This window comes from Pocillopora verrucosa, chromosome 3 (genome assembly GCF_036669915.1).
Source record: "Pocillopora verrucosa isolate sample1 chromosome 3, ASM3666991v2, whole genome shotgun sequence".
NCBI classification, from domain to species: Eukaryota; Metazoa; Cnidaria; class Anthozoa; order Scleractinia; family Pocilloporidae; genus Pocillopora; species Pocillopora verrucosa.
The window spans coordinates 22,314,430-22,330,116 of NC_089314.1; the positions used below are offsets into that span (position 1 = coordinate 22,314,430).

A 15,687-nucleotide genomic window follows, 5' to 3' on the forward strand; every position below is an offset into this window, starting at 1 on the left:
AACCTTGACTTTAAGTTCGGGATGACTCTTACGAAACACATAGACTGGGATGATTAAAGAGTTCGTTACAATGTCTTGCCCACTCACAGCGCTACACACACCGACATTGGGGTTGGAGATTGTACTGTCGTCGTTCGCGACCTCTGCACTTACTTGATGACTTTGGACCGGATCGGGCCGATATGATTCAGGAGTATTCTGGTTGCTAGATCCTTCTTTATACGTAGGGTCATGAAGTGGAGTCGGATGCTGCCTACCGCATTTCTCGCAATTTAACCTAGCTCGACAGTTCTTCGATTGATGACCCCTTTTCAGGCATCCAAAGCAGAGGCCTTTCGATCTAACCAGTGCCAGGCGCTCGTCAATGCTCTTCCTGCTTAGTTCTCCGCACTTGTGAGGTGGGTGGTTACCGCCGCAGAAGACGCACGAACTTTGCTGTTTCGGCTCTTGCTCTGCATTAGGCCTTCCTCTGCTCTCCCTAGGCGGGGTACGAGAGGAAAACGACGCAAAACTGTTTGCTCCCTGACTTCTCATTATTCGGCTTCTGTCAGGCGCCTTGTTTTTTTTACTTTTCAACGCTTCGGGAGAAAAAACCGGATCATTTGCGAGATCTGCTTCTTCTCTGACAAATTCTACTAGATCGTGGAAGGATACCGTTCTCTCCGTTTTCTTCAGGACATCACGTGCTTGGCGACACCACCTGGAGCCTGACTTGAAGGGTAGTTTTGTGCTTACTTCCTGTAGTAACCTTGTTGAATTTAGATCTTCCATGTACTTCATGGACTGCATGGCTCCTTCACAACGGACAAGAAAATCAGAGAGATCTTGAAGACCGGAGCTATCTCCTTCGACGATCTGCGGCCAATTTCGCAATTTAGTCTTATAAGCTTCCGCTACTCGAAATGAGTTGCCAAAGCGCTGAGCCAAGAGCTTACGAGCTTCTTCATAACCTTGGTCAGAATCCCAGGTCAAGAAACCTTTTACGACTTCGTGGGCTTTGCCGGAAGTATACTTGCTCAAAAAATACAGTTTATCCTTTTCTGAGTCAACTTTCTTCTCTATCATGGCATCGAAGGCAGCTATGAATGTCGGGTAATCGAAATAACTTCCTTAAAAGACAGGCGGTTCTTGAGAAGGAAGCGTACTAGCTCTTTGCTGGTTGACAATTAGAGCGCTTAATTCCGCTTGTTTCGCTTGGAGACTGACTATTTGTTTAAGAGTCGCTTCTTGATGTGTTGTCGGCTCGTCTCGCTTTGGAGCGAAATTGTTTACTCGACTAGCGGCTGGTCTTATTGGCGGCGTCAACGGCGCGAAAGGAAGTGCTTCCGGTCTCAAAAATGAAGGTTCGTGTTTTATGACAGTTTTTCCGACATCGAATTTAGCTTCGCGGAAATTTCGTTCGAATCTCTCATCAGATTTCACATCTTCGCGAACTATGCCATTTTTCACTTCTTCGTTCATAACCAATTTGATAGCTTCTTCTTCAGCATCTGCTAAGGCGATCTCCCTTTCCAGCTGAATTCTTCTTAAATTGGTTTCCTGATCCAGGTACTTTATTTCGACCTTTAGCTTCGCTGCTCTGGTCGCCGCCTCTACTCTCTTTGACATGACCGACGACCTAGAAGATCTTGAAGAACCTGAAACCCTTGACCTTCCAGAACGGCTTGATTCAGTTTCTTGCCTATTAGACTCGAATTTTTCATGCTCTCGTTGTTCGACTGAACGAAGGATTTCGGATAGCCGCACTCGACATTCGATAAACTCCCGATCGCACAAATCGAAATATCGGTAAGCGGCACCTTTAGCGCTTTCATCATCAAGTAACTCGTCATAAGATCGGTATGCCTGGTTAAGCTCCTCTTTAATTACATCCAGGATTTGTCTTTCCTTTTCTAATTCTTCGGTACCCGGGTGGGAGTCGAGCAATGAGTAAATTCTTCCAACATGTTTACGCAATTTGTTTTCCACTTCTTGTTTCTCTAAAGCGCGAATTTCCAATTGATAGGCTCTGCCTTTGTCAGTCAAAGTCCGCTCGTGCGGTTCTCTCAAATTTGGAGGATCGTGTTTCCTGCCACGAGGACTATTGGCTTCGTCTAAACTAAGATCTCTTAAATCGCAAAGTTCATTCGGAATTTCAACTTCTGCTTGTTCCTTCTCCAATGAGAGGATCTTTCGAACTGTAGCTCGAGGCGATCGACTACCACTATCGCTCATCCTCAACGAATTTTAATTCCAGCCAAAGGCGTCAATTGGTGATATTTTACTGTTGCGGCAAACGAACATCAAGGCTCGATGAAATGCCAAGAAAATCGTGACCGGAGAAAAATGCCAACCAAATCCAGGGGATATATTACAGGGACATAACTTTAATCAATCTCGTAAACTGTAAACGAATTAAAAAAGGGACTTATATAATAGATTGTATTCAATTAAACATGTGGCGACTTAACAGCGTAAATGAATCTAACATAATAAAGGAACTAATAAATGAACCAAATGCTACGGCAAACACAAAATATATACAAATAAAGACGAAAGAGCTTGCTCGAAACGAGATAAACAACAAAAAAAGCGAAAACAACTTACATATCAGTCCCTATACGCCGGTGGCTTGAAATCACACTTTATAAATTAACTTTGGATGAACAGGCGATTAATGAAAGCGGGAGAGAAAAACTATTTAAAGGGATTAAATGGCACAAAGGCCAACTGTAACGCAAATGTCACGCAAGTTTGAAAGTCACGCATTTACAAAAACAAAGAGAAAAAGAGTGAAAATGGTCAACATAATTATTAACTACCTTGAATATCGCTTTCATTTGACAGCTCTGTGTCTTTGTCCAGTAGTTGAATGTCTAATGGTGAAAGAGGAGGGGGGAGAACAAATAGATCATCATTCATATCGTCATAATCCTCCTCAAAATCTCCTGATTCATACTCACCAGGAAAAGCAACACCAAAACCAGCAGAAACCTCTTCCATGTTTTTTCCAGGACTAAATGGACTCACTCCTGTTTTTCATTTCTTGATTCCATCTTTACCTATTCTTGCACTGCTGTCTTCACCAGCACAATGCACAAACCAGTATCTGCTAGTTTTTCATAAACATATTTCTGGCATCCATTGAAGCTACAATCTGCTAAATAAAATATAGTATTTGTGAATAAGTACTAGCTATCTATGATTGCTACTTTAAACATACATTTATTGATTAAACCTTTATACCCTAACATCAGTAGGCATATTCTCCACACCATTCTCTATACATTTCCTGAGCTGTTGACAAGGATAATTTGTTTAAAAATCAAGAGCTTTATAAGTTGTTTGTCATTTCCTTGATTCTTGTGACCTTAATGTTTGATTCAGGGGTGATATTGTAAGGAGAAATTAGAGGCTGGCCACTCTTCAGGGTTAAAGGGTTAAGATTTTTTCTTTCACTAGTGTATTGCAAACTGTACATAACTAGTAAAGCAGATCCTATTTAATGGTTCAGAGATGACCTTTCTACAAGTAACTGGAGTTGAGGCAATGGAAGATATTGTTGCATGCTCAGTGTATTGTAGCATGATAGTATTCAAAGGTTTCCTGTTTCTGAATTCCAGCAGTGGATAACTCTTGTATTCCAGCACTGTTATTTTCCAGCCCCTCTCAGCTGTTCTCAGTTTCTCAGCAGGAGTTAACTGTTGTATTCCAGTACTGTTAATTTCCAGCCCCACACAGCTGTTCTGAGATTACCAGCAAGGAATAAATATTCTTTTACAGTACTTACTTGTATTTTCCAGCCCCTGCAAGCTGTTCTGTCATTTTTGTTTCCCAGCTGGAGGTAACTGTTATTTCTGAGCACAATTATTTTCTGGCCTCTCTAGGCTGATTGGAGTTTTCCTGCTCGAGTTAACTGTTATTTTCCGTAAAACAGAATAATGTACATAAGAACCCAGGCATGAAGTGAAGAAACCTTCCTTGGAAACCTTGGAAACAAGACAATAATGTTTTTAATTGCTCAGATCAAACCAAAAAATTTTATTGTTTGTTAAAAACAATGTTATATATTATAAAATAATTCAAATAGTACGTGCACTCTGATTGGCCATAAAACCATTTTACATGAGCGTATGTTAACATGGTTTTCATACTGAATCTTCTTGCGGAGTTCTCCCTGCTATTTATTTAGCATTAACTCAGTTTCTTTAAGTTTGTTTTGAGTATAGTAATAGAAGAAGAAGATTTTCCTAATTTTTCTTTCGGAGTTTAATTTTCCCAGTATTCAAGAAACGGCCAAAAAGCCAAATGAACAACAACAACAAGCATGTTGCTTTCCTTTGTTGCAAGAAGAAGCTCTTTCATTAGTTATTTTATAAAAGAAATGTAAAATGGTTTCTGTGTTTACGTAGCCTGATGTAAACACTTGGGAGGTTGGGAGAACACTTGATGAGCTGGAAACCACTCTGCTTCGCGTCGTGGTTTCCTACGCTTATCTCATGTTCTCCCAACCTCCCGTGTGTTTACATCAGGCTATGTAAACATGGAAACCATTTTACATTTCTTCAATGTTAAATGTTACATAATGTTAAAAATATCAAGGCCAACAGTAATTTTGAACAAAAAATTTAATAAATTTGACACCTGTGGAGTATGTAGCATCGCTTATGAATGAGACAAGAATGTGCTTTTAAATTTCCATCATACCTGAATGTCTGTGTAAAATTTGAGCTCAAATATAGTGTTTTTAACTTATAAATCTACTCCTAGTAAGTGGCCCTGGCAACCTATCTTTACATGTAACTGCCAATAAAATAACCCTCCATCTTCATAAAGATTTAAGTAAGCTTTTAAGGCCTTCCTGTCATTTTTTTAAAGCATGGCCTCAAAAACTTTTTCTTTTAGCTCCACCGATAAAAAACGTTTAGGGAAAGTCAAATAATCTACAACCACAACTAGTACTTAAATACTAAGTTAGCAATTGACTGAGACACCATTAGCACCACAATAAAAAATGCAAGAACCCTAAACTGGCTGAAACTTGCATCATTCAGTTGCATTCTATTCTTCCTACATTTCCAAGTCTTAATAAATTAACCTATATTTAGTGGATACCTCTATAACACAGACACTAGGGAAGGTTCTCAGAGAGGTTACCTTTGATACTTTTATAACTATAAAAGTAATAGCTTTCGCTGCAGTTTAAAGTGATTTAATTTTTGAAATACAGTTAACTTCTTCACTTATCACACAACAGCTGTGCAAAGCATATCAATTGTAAATAACAAATGTGGAGAGTTACAAATTACTCTCAGTACTTCATAGTGCAAATAACATGTTCCTTACCATCATTTTTATGTGTTTTATTTCCATTTACAGACTCAAGTGGCTGTAACAAAAAAACAAATTAAAACAATTTTACCTCACTTCCTAAAGCAAGAAATCACAAGACTAAACAACAAGTGTAGAAACTTAGACATACTTAGGCTAGAACCCTAATTCAAAAATAAAAAAAACTACCCCCCTGCAAAAATAACCAGAAAGAGTACTGGCAAGATAGATAACCAAATGAGTAGTGGTATCAAACTAAAGCTTGTGGCAATTCACTGAACTGACTATTACACCCTATTCTTTTTCCCCAGATCTATGTGAACTAGATTTTGAGCACAGAATGCAATACCTCACCAAACATCTGCTAGGATGACTCACTTAAAAGTGTGCATGATTATCATCTCTTGCTGAGATAGCACACTACACTTCAATGTTTTTACTACTACACATATGGGGGCTTTGGTAAGATTGTGGAAAGGAGGGACAACATTTGAGTAGCTGGGAGGGACAAAAATGTCAGTGTGGCAGCCATTTATTCCCACTTGGATAGCAAAGTCTGGGGAACCTTTCCCTGGGATGTCCAAAAGGGTCCATTTTAGGCCACTATTTCTCAAGTTGGCTGAAAATTATATCTGCTACAAGGGAGAGTGAGGGAGAGTGTTGACACTGATTTAATGAATAGAGTAGCTTTTACATAATGAACTACGGTATATAAACATTATATACATAGTAATGTTGTCTTGTAGATGATGTCTGTGTGGTCTTGTTTGATTTTTACCTTTGCCTTGCTCAAAAATATGAAATTGTGCCCTGGACAACATTCAATTTTGGGGCACAGTGCTGTGATTTCTGACACAGTATATTTAAAGCAATTACTGATGGCAAAGGAATTAATTGGTACTTCAATGATGAATGTAGAGTAAAGCAATCAATGTAAAGCATCATACCAAAAAACATGGTGACTGGTACATTCACCTAGAACTCTTTGCACAAGAAAATCCTGGAACCACTCAAAAAGTCAAGCAGAATAAAATCTGAAAAATTTTAAATTTTCATACATAATGTTGTTGTTTTGTGAAATATTGCTTTCTACATGTGTCTTACCCTAAGAATAAATGTAAATGTACAGGCACCATCTTTGTCTGTAAGTGGATTGAATCTGTTGGGTAAACGCCAGAAAAAATAATAATATTGATACAAATAGGCTGAGGGTTTAGTATAGGTATGCTGTGGTTTAGTTTTATCTTTAGTTTATTCTTCTACTTTTAAAAGAGGCCAAATTTATAGCGACATATCATCTCACAATAACTTAGGCTAGGAGCTAAATTTTATCTTTTAGCCATCAGATTAATTACTTCACCATTCTTGGCTAGCTCTCCCGGTTCATCATCACCAGTGACATCCATTAGCTTTAAATAAATTTGCAGAAATAGTAATAATCATTACACATGACTAGAAATGTACATGTACTGGTGGAGAAGTTTTAATATTTGAATAGTAGGTATAGGTGAAAGGTAGGCCCTTTTACACCTTTCAGCGAGCCTTTCCAGGAAATCTTCATAAGAAACATTTGTGCACGCATGTTTATTTTAATGCTCAGGGCATCTTGATTGTAGACCAATGCACCTTCACATTTTTCCACATTAAATATATCAAGTAAAAAAAACTCCTAGACCACAACCACTATTTCAAAAAACACTTGTTACATAAATTTTCTAGTAATGGGAGGCTTACCCAATATTACTGGTTGCTTTAGCATGTTAAACAGTGGATGGTTTAATGGAGCGTCCAAGAGGTGCAGTGTACACTTACTGGATTTACTCTAGTTTGAAGGTAAATCTTTGCTTTGCTTTAAAATAAACTCAAAACATACTGAGCATGTACTGCAAGACTATATTCCTGGAAATTGGATATAGAATATCCCAAACATCACAGTATGCAAATGCACACATGACATCTCCAGTCACAAGGTAATAAAAACAGGGCAGTGCAGTAGCGGGAAAAGATGGAATGATGCCTGGGGCGATGGAATTTGTCATCTCTCGGCTCGCAGATCGTGCTGAACTTGGTATAAGGTCGCGGGTTCTCATTAACAACTAGTTATTACTTCCCGATCGTTGAAGAGCAATCTCATCTCGAACACATTCTCTCACAATTTGTGTCAGTTGTTCCCTAACATCACGCCCTCCTCCGTCACAAGCGACTAAATACAGGAATGGCTCCGACCTGTAATTGGATGATAAAAATAGCAAAAGTTAATAAGTTATATCTAAACTCCTTGCTCGTGAGTAGTGTTGGACCGTGTGTCTCGAAGCGGAACGATGAAATATCAATTCGAGTGAAAATACCGATGTGTGAAACTGGAAATAACGAAGAGAAGGCCTTTCTTGTTCAGCAAGGTCGTTCAGCGATATTCCGGCGATAAAGTCATCCGCTGACTAGTTTCATTGACTAAACTAATTATTCAGTTCAGGCGGACGACCAGAAACTGGAGCCATTGCTGTATTTCACCGCTGACAGGAATAGCTCCGATTCGTGCGCGTGCATTTGTCTCTCATTCTGCGCTCGGTCGGTATCAGTTCCCGTCAAGCCCTCCTACTCAGTCAACTACTCTTTCACAGCAGGTGCACACGCAGTGCCTTTCCAGTGTTGCGTGACATTGCGATTGACATAAGTGCCATCTTGTACTTCTCATCAACATTTTTCCACCACCTCAACTTTAATTTTTCGCCACCTCAGTTTTTAGCTGGCAAGACTTTAACTTTAATTTTTACAGACCAGAGAAAGACGTTCCGGAAAATTAAAAGTTGTGCCGGAATGTTAAATTCGTGCCGGAAAGTTAAAGTCGCGCCGGAATGTTAAAGTCGCGCGGGAAAGTTAAAGTCGTGCTGAAATGTTTAGGTCGTGCCGGATAGTTGAAGTTGTACGCCGGATAATTTTTGGCTTTCGTGTTTGACTTTTCGGATTACTATCGTCTTTATCCCATTGCAGAAGGTATCAGTTTCACTTAATTTCATGTTTCTTGCGTGCAGAGTAACTTGAATGGTTTTCGTTGTGAAGTATTAATGTAAAGCCAAGGCATAACTTGGGTTGTAATTTTTTTCTATAATTACAGATGTTTTCGGCTAAGAAAAATAGCAAAGACCTGACCTCAGGAACTCTGAGTGAATTAACAAGATTTCAAGCTTTTGAATGCCGTTTTCCTCACCTAAAAAGGCCCAGAAATGGGAAGGTAGAAGTTCACGACCAACCGAAACAACAATCGAATTTACTGAGTTTGCAGTATATTCCAGATAGGCATACGTTAGAGTCATGGAGGGATGAAATGAGGAGAGTTAAGAACTCTAATCCAAAAAGCTATTGCTATGCGGAAAGTTCTTTGGGTTGTTTTGATGACGATGGAATCAAAGGCATGCTTCGGATTACCGAGGCAATAGATATTAAGAGAGCTGTCGAGAAAGAACTCGACTGGTTTGCATCGACCTACCCTCGCCCACTTTCTGTGATAAGCCATCCTGCCACTAATTCCATCAAAAAGTTCCAAAATCTTATTTACGGAGAAAAATTTGATAAGCAGGTCGATGGTCTTCAAATGTCACCCAATGAAATGGCGAATCTTTGTTGTGATCGGTGGATCTCATCTGATCATGTACATTGGTTGCTTGACGATCTGAATATTTCACAGAAAAAAACTCTTTGTGTTCACATCAATCACGTGTTGGATGTAGAGGTGTTCGTGGCTCGCTCTCTTCCAGATGGCCAGTCAAAGCCAAAGAGTTTGTTCTTTGCCCTTAATGTCGGTAAGGATTCAAGTGGCAATGTATTCATTGCAAGCGGATCCCGGAGTGGTTGTCACTGGACAATGTGCCATGTTGATCGGGAAAAAAAGAAAATAGTCTATGGTGACTCACTGGCTTGGAGCGTACCAGTCGACCTCTTGCCTAGATTAGAGCAATTCATCGAGCACATTTATGGAGAATGTTTATCCGACTTCTCCGTTTTCGAGTGTCACACTTCAAGTAACGTTCCACTGAACGGGAGCACAAATGTGGATTCAGCTGTGCATCTCAATACCCCCTTCAGACATGCTCTAATATATGTGGCGTTGTGGTGTTGATTATGGCTGTGTACGCCTGTACAGCCCGATCATTTTTTTCTCACATTACCTATTCAGGTCAATCGCAGGCGGTGTCGCCTTCAAATGTCTTCATAAGTGCTCCAACGCGCTATGCAAAGTACTTGCGTAGAGTGATATCAAGGGATGGATCGGTGAGAAATCAATTAACCTTGAGCATGTGCTTCCATCTTCTTTTCTTCGCCCCGAACTTAGTCACGAGAGCCAATCAGACTCCGATTCGGACTTGGACACTCCTCGAGTACCATCATCAAAAGGAGACATAGATGAGAGAGACAACACCGCAGAGAACAATGAGATGGGACTTTGTATTCAAAGAAAAGCGGAAAGGGCAGGGAGAACTAAGAGCACTCAAAGCAGCAGTGAGGCAGAGGATAAAATCCTGGGCAACAAACAGTTACAAAAGATCAATAATAACTATGAAAAAAAAGTCAACAAAAGTGAAAACAGAAATGACAAGGCCAGTCAAGAGAAATACCGTAATATTCCTGTTAAGAGAGTGGGAGGAGAGAAAGATGGAAAAAACAAGGGCGATCGTGACAGAGCAACTGACGACGATAGAGTCACTTGTGATGAGAAAAGAAACCGTGATGACAGTCCAAAGCATAGGCCAGGTAGTGGAGAGCAGCATAGAGGTGAACGAGGAACCGGGAAGTCTCATCAATGTCCTGAATGTGAATATTCTTGTGTTAAACTATCAAACATGAAGAGACACATCAACCGAAAACATACTAGGGCTGTCGGGAAGAGAGCGTTCCAAAGTGGGAAGTGTCTATGTTTCAGGATTAAGGACCTAAGGAAACATTTGTCTACAGAACACGGCGTGATATTCAGGACAGAAATTTTGCAAATGCAAAATGCTAAGAGTAAGGTTTACTCAGCCTCTTTTTTTAAAATTAAACATCTCTTATAACTTTCATATCTACTTATTTCAGACCATTAGTCGAGTCCCAAATGACACATAATATATCTTTATTTTAGAATTCGAGACGTGGAAAGCGGACACTGAGGAGAAAGAAGGCTGCTCTTTTGTCAAGGTGACAGGTGCGTTACTTAAAGAAAGCGGTAACCCTTGAAAATGCAATAAAGCCAGTCTCATCAGGCAATTAACATGTCTCACTTTCAACCAGTAATTGTTAGTTAATTAATTGATTAATTAGTTAATTCATTAATTCATCCATTCACTTATTTGTTAACTTTTTATTTGCTTACTTATTTGCTACTAAAGGTTCCAAGAAACAAAAAAACAGTGGGCTCAGGGTCGATTATTTCCAGTGCAACCGTTGTGGGAGTTACAGGCCACGCAGAACTGGAAAGAAAAGAGGAAAGTCTCAAGGTACTAGTTCAGGTCAACGAAAGAAATCTCTACTTTGTAGGCATGTCATCTCAAGATCTTTGTTTCAAACTAAGAGAAATCTCGAAATTACTTATTATAAATATCATTTTAATTTATTAAATGCTATAGGAGATATTTATTTATCTGTCTTTTTGCATATCTTTCGGTCATCCGTCTTTTTTTTAAAATAATGTTGCATCGTTACTTTATTGTACTAAATTTGCGTAAACAATCGATCAGAAACGATTTTAATTCATTTAGTTTTAATGATGGAATACTCTGCATTTTTTTTCTTTTCACAGGAACCTGCAAGATAGAGAGGAACTGTACTTCCACACTTAATGTATCTAATCTAGCGGATGGCAAATTAAAAGTGGAGATCTGCTATACCCACTATGGCCACACAAGAGACATCCAGCATACGTGGCTGCCAAAAGGAAAAAGGCAAGAGCTTGCGGCAAAAATCCAACAGGGGGTTCCAAGGGAGAAAATTCTTGACGACATCAGAGATAGTGTAACGGAGAATAACTTCTTTCGGCATCACCTGTTGGAAAAAAAGGATCTGTTGAACATTGAAAGAGCTTTCGGACTGAAAGACTTTCAGCGTCACATCAATGATCAAGATAGTGTGTTGGCTTGGATTACGGAATGGGAACAATCAGCAGATACTAATCCCATACTCTTCTGCAAGTTTCAGGATGAAATGGTAGAAGGGTATGACTTATCTAAGGAGGACTTTGTTTTGATAATACAGAGTCCTTTTCAAAGGCACATGCTTTAGAAATTTGGGACCAAAGGTATTTGTTGAGACAGTACTCATGGTACCAACGCTTACGACTTCCTTCTCACTACATGCCTCGTGGTAGATGAGTATGGTGAAAGATTTCCTGCTGCATGGTGCCTTTCTAATCATGAAGATTTCACAACTATGTGTACGTTCTTTCGTGAAGTGAGAAAGAATTGCGCTGGTTCTATCACCAGCAAATGGTTTATGAGTGACATCGCCCCACAGTATTACAATGCGTGGGTGGGTGTTATGAATGATGTCCCACGGTCCCAGAAGCTGTTATGCACGTGGCACGTGGATAGGGCCATAAACATGGAGCTCAGAAAGAAAATTGGCGACTTATCTACCGAAGCAGAGATCTACAAAATGTTCCGAACAGTCCTAGAGCAGACCAACGAATCGTTATTTGATGACTGTCTACGGGCCCTACTCCACCGGTTGAGCCTCTCCTCTAAGACTGCCGCGTTCCATAAGTATTTTGTGCGTGACTGGGTCCCTCGGAAGCATCAGTGGGCATATTGTTTTAGAACTGGTCTCGGAATCAACACGAACATGTTCGTGGAAGCCTTCCACAGAGTTTTCAAATACGGATATCTAAAAGGGAAAGTCAACAAACGCTTAGATAACTGCATACTTAATTTATTAAAATATGTTCGTGACAAGACCTTCGATCGCCTAATCAAAGTAACCAAGGGGAAATCTACAAATCGAGTAAATATGATACACGATCGTCACTTACGGAGCCTGCCCTTACCTGTTGAGTCTGTTAACTGCGAGGAAGATGATGCATGGACGGTTCTTGGAGAGGACGGGAGAAGTTCATATAAAGTCTGCCGAATAGCAAGTGCTTGTGAGGAAACAAGTTGTGGGTTGAGATGCCAGGAGTGTTGCGTCTGTGTTCATCTTTATGTCTGCAACTGCCCCGACAGCTTGATTACAAGCACTATTTGCAAACACATACATCTCGTGAACAGATATTTGAATGGTAGCTCAGTTCCCAAAGACAACCTTAGTCAGTTCCCACGCCCAGAAAATAGTTCCATGGATCCTGACTACCAGGAGGCATCTAGTGATACTGCATACTACGACAGCACCAACGAGATGAACTTTCTACGAGACTGTCTCAATAAAGGAGCTGTGGGCGAGAATGGGGAAAGTACCATAGAGAGGACGAAACGATCTCTTAAGGCGAAATTGCTCAGAATGATCAATGACGTTGAAGTCTGTGAAGATGAAGATGCGTTGCAACAGTTGGATAAAAGTGTCAACTCCTCTTATAGTTTGTTCACTTTGATCAAGCAGCACAAATATACGACAAGTGCAATTTCAGCTGCTATACCTAAAGGGAGTGCACCTGCCAACAAAAAAATTGAGGTCCAGAAACGTTTCTATTCCACCAAACGAAAGACAGAAGAGAAATATCAGGTTAGCGAAACCAACCAAGGGAGAGAAGATGGAGATGATTGAGAACTGGAGGAATAATGAGAAATCAGAGCAGCACAACAACAAAGTACCTGTAGACTTCACATCGGAAAACCATAGCGCACAAGGTATGTTATGCTTCATTGTTTGAAAAATTTTTTTCCTTTGCATATAACACCAGTCTCATCTCGCCACCTGTTAATTTCTCTTGAAGGATTGCAAGAAATGCTTCACTGGTTTACCAAGGAAAAACATCACTCCATTGAAGACCTGGTCAAATCTGCCATGAAACTGTCTGTTTCTGATGTATTGAATATAGACGGGGCATCTTTGATACCCGGAGAGGCAGTAGAAGCTAACCTAGTAGACTTGAAGAGGTTTTTTACAGATGATGCCTGGAAAGCAGTTGGCAAATTAGGTTAGGATGGCTTGTGTTCTTTACAGAAAACGCGGTTTAGATTGTACTCATTCTTTCTTAAATTTAAGTCGTATAAATACCTTGTCCGAAACAGTTGTGTGATACAATAGTAAACGAGATATATAACTTCCAAAACAGGGTCATGTGATGAACAGCCTTGTTTAGTTTTGAACACGTTTCCAAAAATAATTTTACTCTTTCTTGTTATAGCCGAAAAACTGTCCGAAGACTGGATGTGCCATCAATGCAAACAATCAAGGTACCTCGACATGATACAATGCGAGAGTTGCTGTCACTGGTTTGACTGGTAAGGCATCTTGTTTTGTTTATTTTGTTCTTCCTTTTTTCAGGTCTCGTGAAGTTGTTAAAAATTACTAAGCAAAATTAAAGTAATCCACGACTTTCTTCCTTCAGGTGTTGTGCAAAAATAGCTGAGGAGCCTGATGAACGAATTTGTCCTTCATGTGAAGAGTTAACCCAGAAAATCATTGTTCCAAGAAAAAAAATCCCTCGATTGCGGCCGAGGCACATTTCTCCAAGAGAGCTTACTGCAAATTAACAATATCGGTCGAAGCGTCACGCAAGATTGCGTTTTTCCAAACGTGACAAGCAGTTGCTGCATTATTTGAAAATATAGAAACTACATGGCCCTGTATTAATAAGAGAGGCCTTAATTTACAAGCATTGTTGAGTTTAACATAAGAAGTACCCAATAAAACGCTGTTTAAGTTTTTATATCAGTGTAAAGATTATTTAGCCAAAACAAAAAAAAAATTAATAAACGCATGAGTTGGAGCCATTCCTGTCAGCGATGAAATACAGGAATGACTCCAGTCTCTAATCAAACTGACTAAATGGGTTCAGTCAGCGAAGCTAATCAGCAGATTACTTAATCATCGTCGGAATATCGCTGAACGACCTTGCTGAACAAGACAGGCTCTGCCTTGCCGAAAAAAAACGAAAAAAAATTAATAAACGCATGAGTTGGAGCCGTTCCTGTCAGCTATGAAATACAGGAATGGCTCCAGTCCCTAATCAAACTGACTAAATGGGTTCAGTCAGCGAAGCTAATCAGCAGATTACTTAGTCATCGTCGGAATATCGCTGAACGACCTTGCTGAACAAGACAGGCTCTGCCTTGCCGAAAAAAAACGAAAAAAAAAAAATAAACGCATGAGTTGGAGCCATTCCTGTCAGCTATGAAATACAGGAATGGCTCCAGTCCCTAATCAAACTGACTAAATGGGTTCAGTCAGCGAAGCTAATCAGCAGATTACTTAGTCATCGTCGGAATATCGCTGAACGACCTTGCCGAACAAGAGAGGCTCTGCCTTTCCGAAAAAAAACGAAAAAAAAAAATAAATAAATAAACGCATGAGTTGGAGCCATTCCTGTCAGCGGTAAAATACAGGAATGGCTCCAGTCTCTAATAGTCCGCCTAAACTGACTAAACTGGTTCAGTCAGCGAAGCATATCAGCGGATTACTTAGTCATCGTCGGAATATCGCTGAACGACCTCGTTGAACAAGAGAGGCTCTGCCTTCCCTTCGTAATATGTAGCCATTTCTTGTTTGACACATCGGTATTTTCACTCGCATTGATATATTTCATCGTTCCGCTTCGAGACACACGGTCAAACAATACTCACGAGCAAGGAGTTAAGATATAACTTATTAACTTTTACTATTTTTATCATCCAATCATAGGTCGGAGCCATTCCTGTATTTAGTCGCTTGTTCCTCCGTCTTCCGACGCCATCTCTATTCATGAGCGTTATAATCGGGGAACTGGGTCCACTATACAGCGTATTTAACTGGGGATGGGACGGGGAATTTGTTTAATAACGATATTTCGAATGTCCGGGAACTTTCAAACACTTCGTCACAAAAGATACATGGTAGAAGTTGAATAATTATTGTTGTTGAGTAAAAAGTTTGGACTGAAGTTGAACAATTAATTTAATTGAGTAAAATAAATATAGCTATTGAAGTTGAATAAACATTGTTGTTGAATGAAAATAATTTAGTTGAATATGAAAAGAGATTGCGTATTGTTGAACATAAATACAAAATGTTGAATATATAGCCGTAAACGCTAATCACTCGTATTTCAAACTTTACTAGAACAAACTTGACACATTGTTGAATACGGTAACTGAAAATGACAAAATTACAAACACGCGAATGAGCATAAAATATCTTACATCGTATGAGTGAAAGTACTGGAAAACGACAAAGCAAAATAAACAAGGATACTTACAAGACGAATGTGACCAAACC

General features: G+C 39.7%; 3 protein-coding genes across 3 annotated transcripts in view; 1 reads left to right on the forward strand and 2 right to left on the reverse strand.

Moving 5' to 3' along the window:
• The window catches only part of LOC131773103 (uncharacterized), a 5,169-nt gene extending 4,104 nt beyond the window's left edge, over nt 1-1,065 (reverse strand). The window contains exon 1 of the mRNA XM_059089075.2: nt 1-1,065. This exon is cut by the window's left edge and continues 4,104 nt beyond it. Within this exon, the coding sequence (XP_058945058.2) occupies nt 1-1,065 (1,065 nt within the window).
• Nucleotides 1,066-1,110: 45 nt separating this feature from the next.
• Nucleotides 1,111-2,214, reverse strand: LOC136279658 (M protein, serotype 2.1-like). The gene has a single exon (XM_066163597.1). The coding sequence runs from the start codon at nt 2,212-2,214 to the stop codon at nt 1,111-1,113; it is 1,104 nt and encodes a 367-aa protein (XP_066019694.1).
• A 9,495-nt stretch (nt 2,215-11,709) lies between these two features.
• Nucleotides 11,710-13,035, forward strand: LOC131798040 (uncharacterized). Its single transcript, XM_059115711.2, has one exon. It carries the CDS (start codon nt 11,710-11,712, stop codon nt 13,033-13,035), a length of 1,326 nt encoding a protein of 441 aa, XP_058971694.1.
• Nucleotides 13,036-15,687: the final 2,652 nt, after the last annotated feature.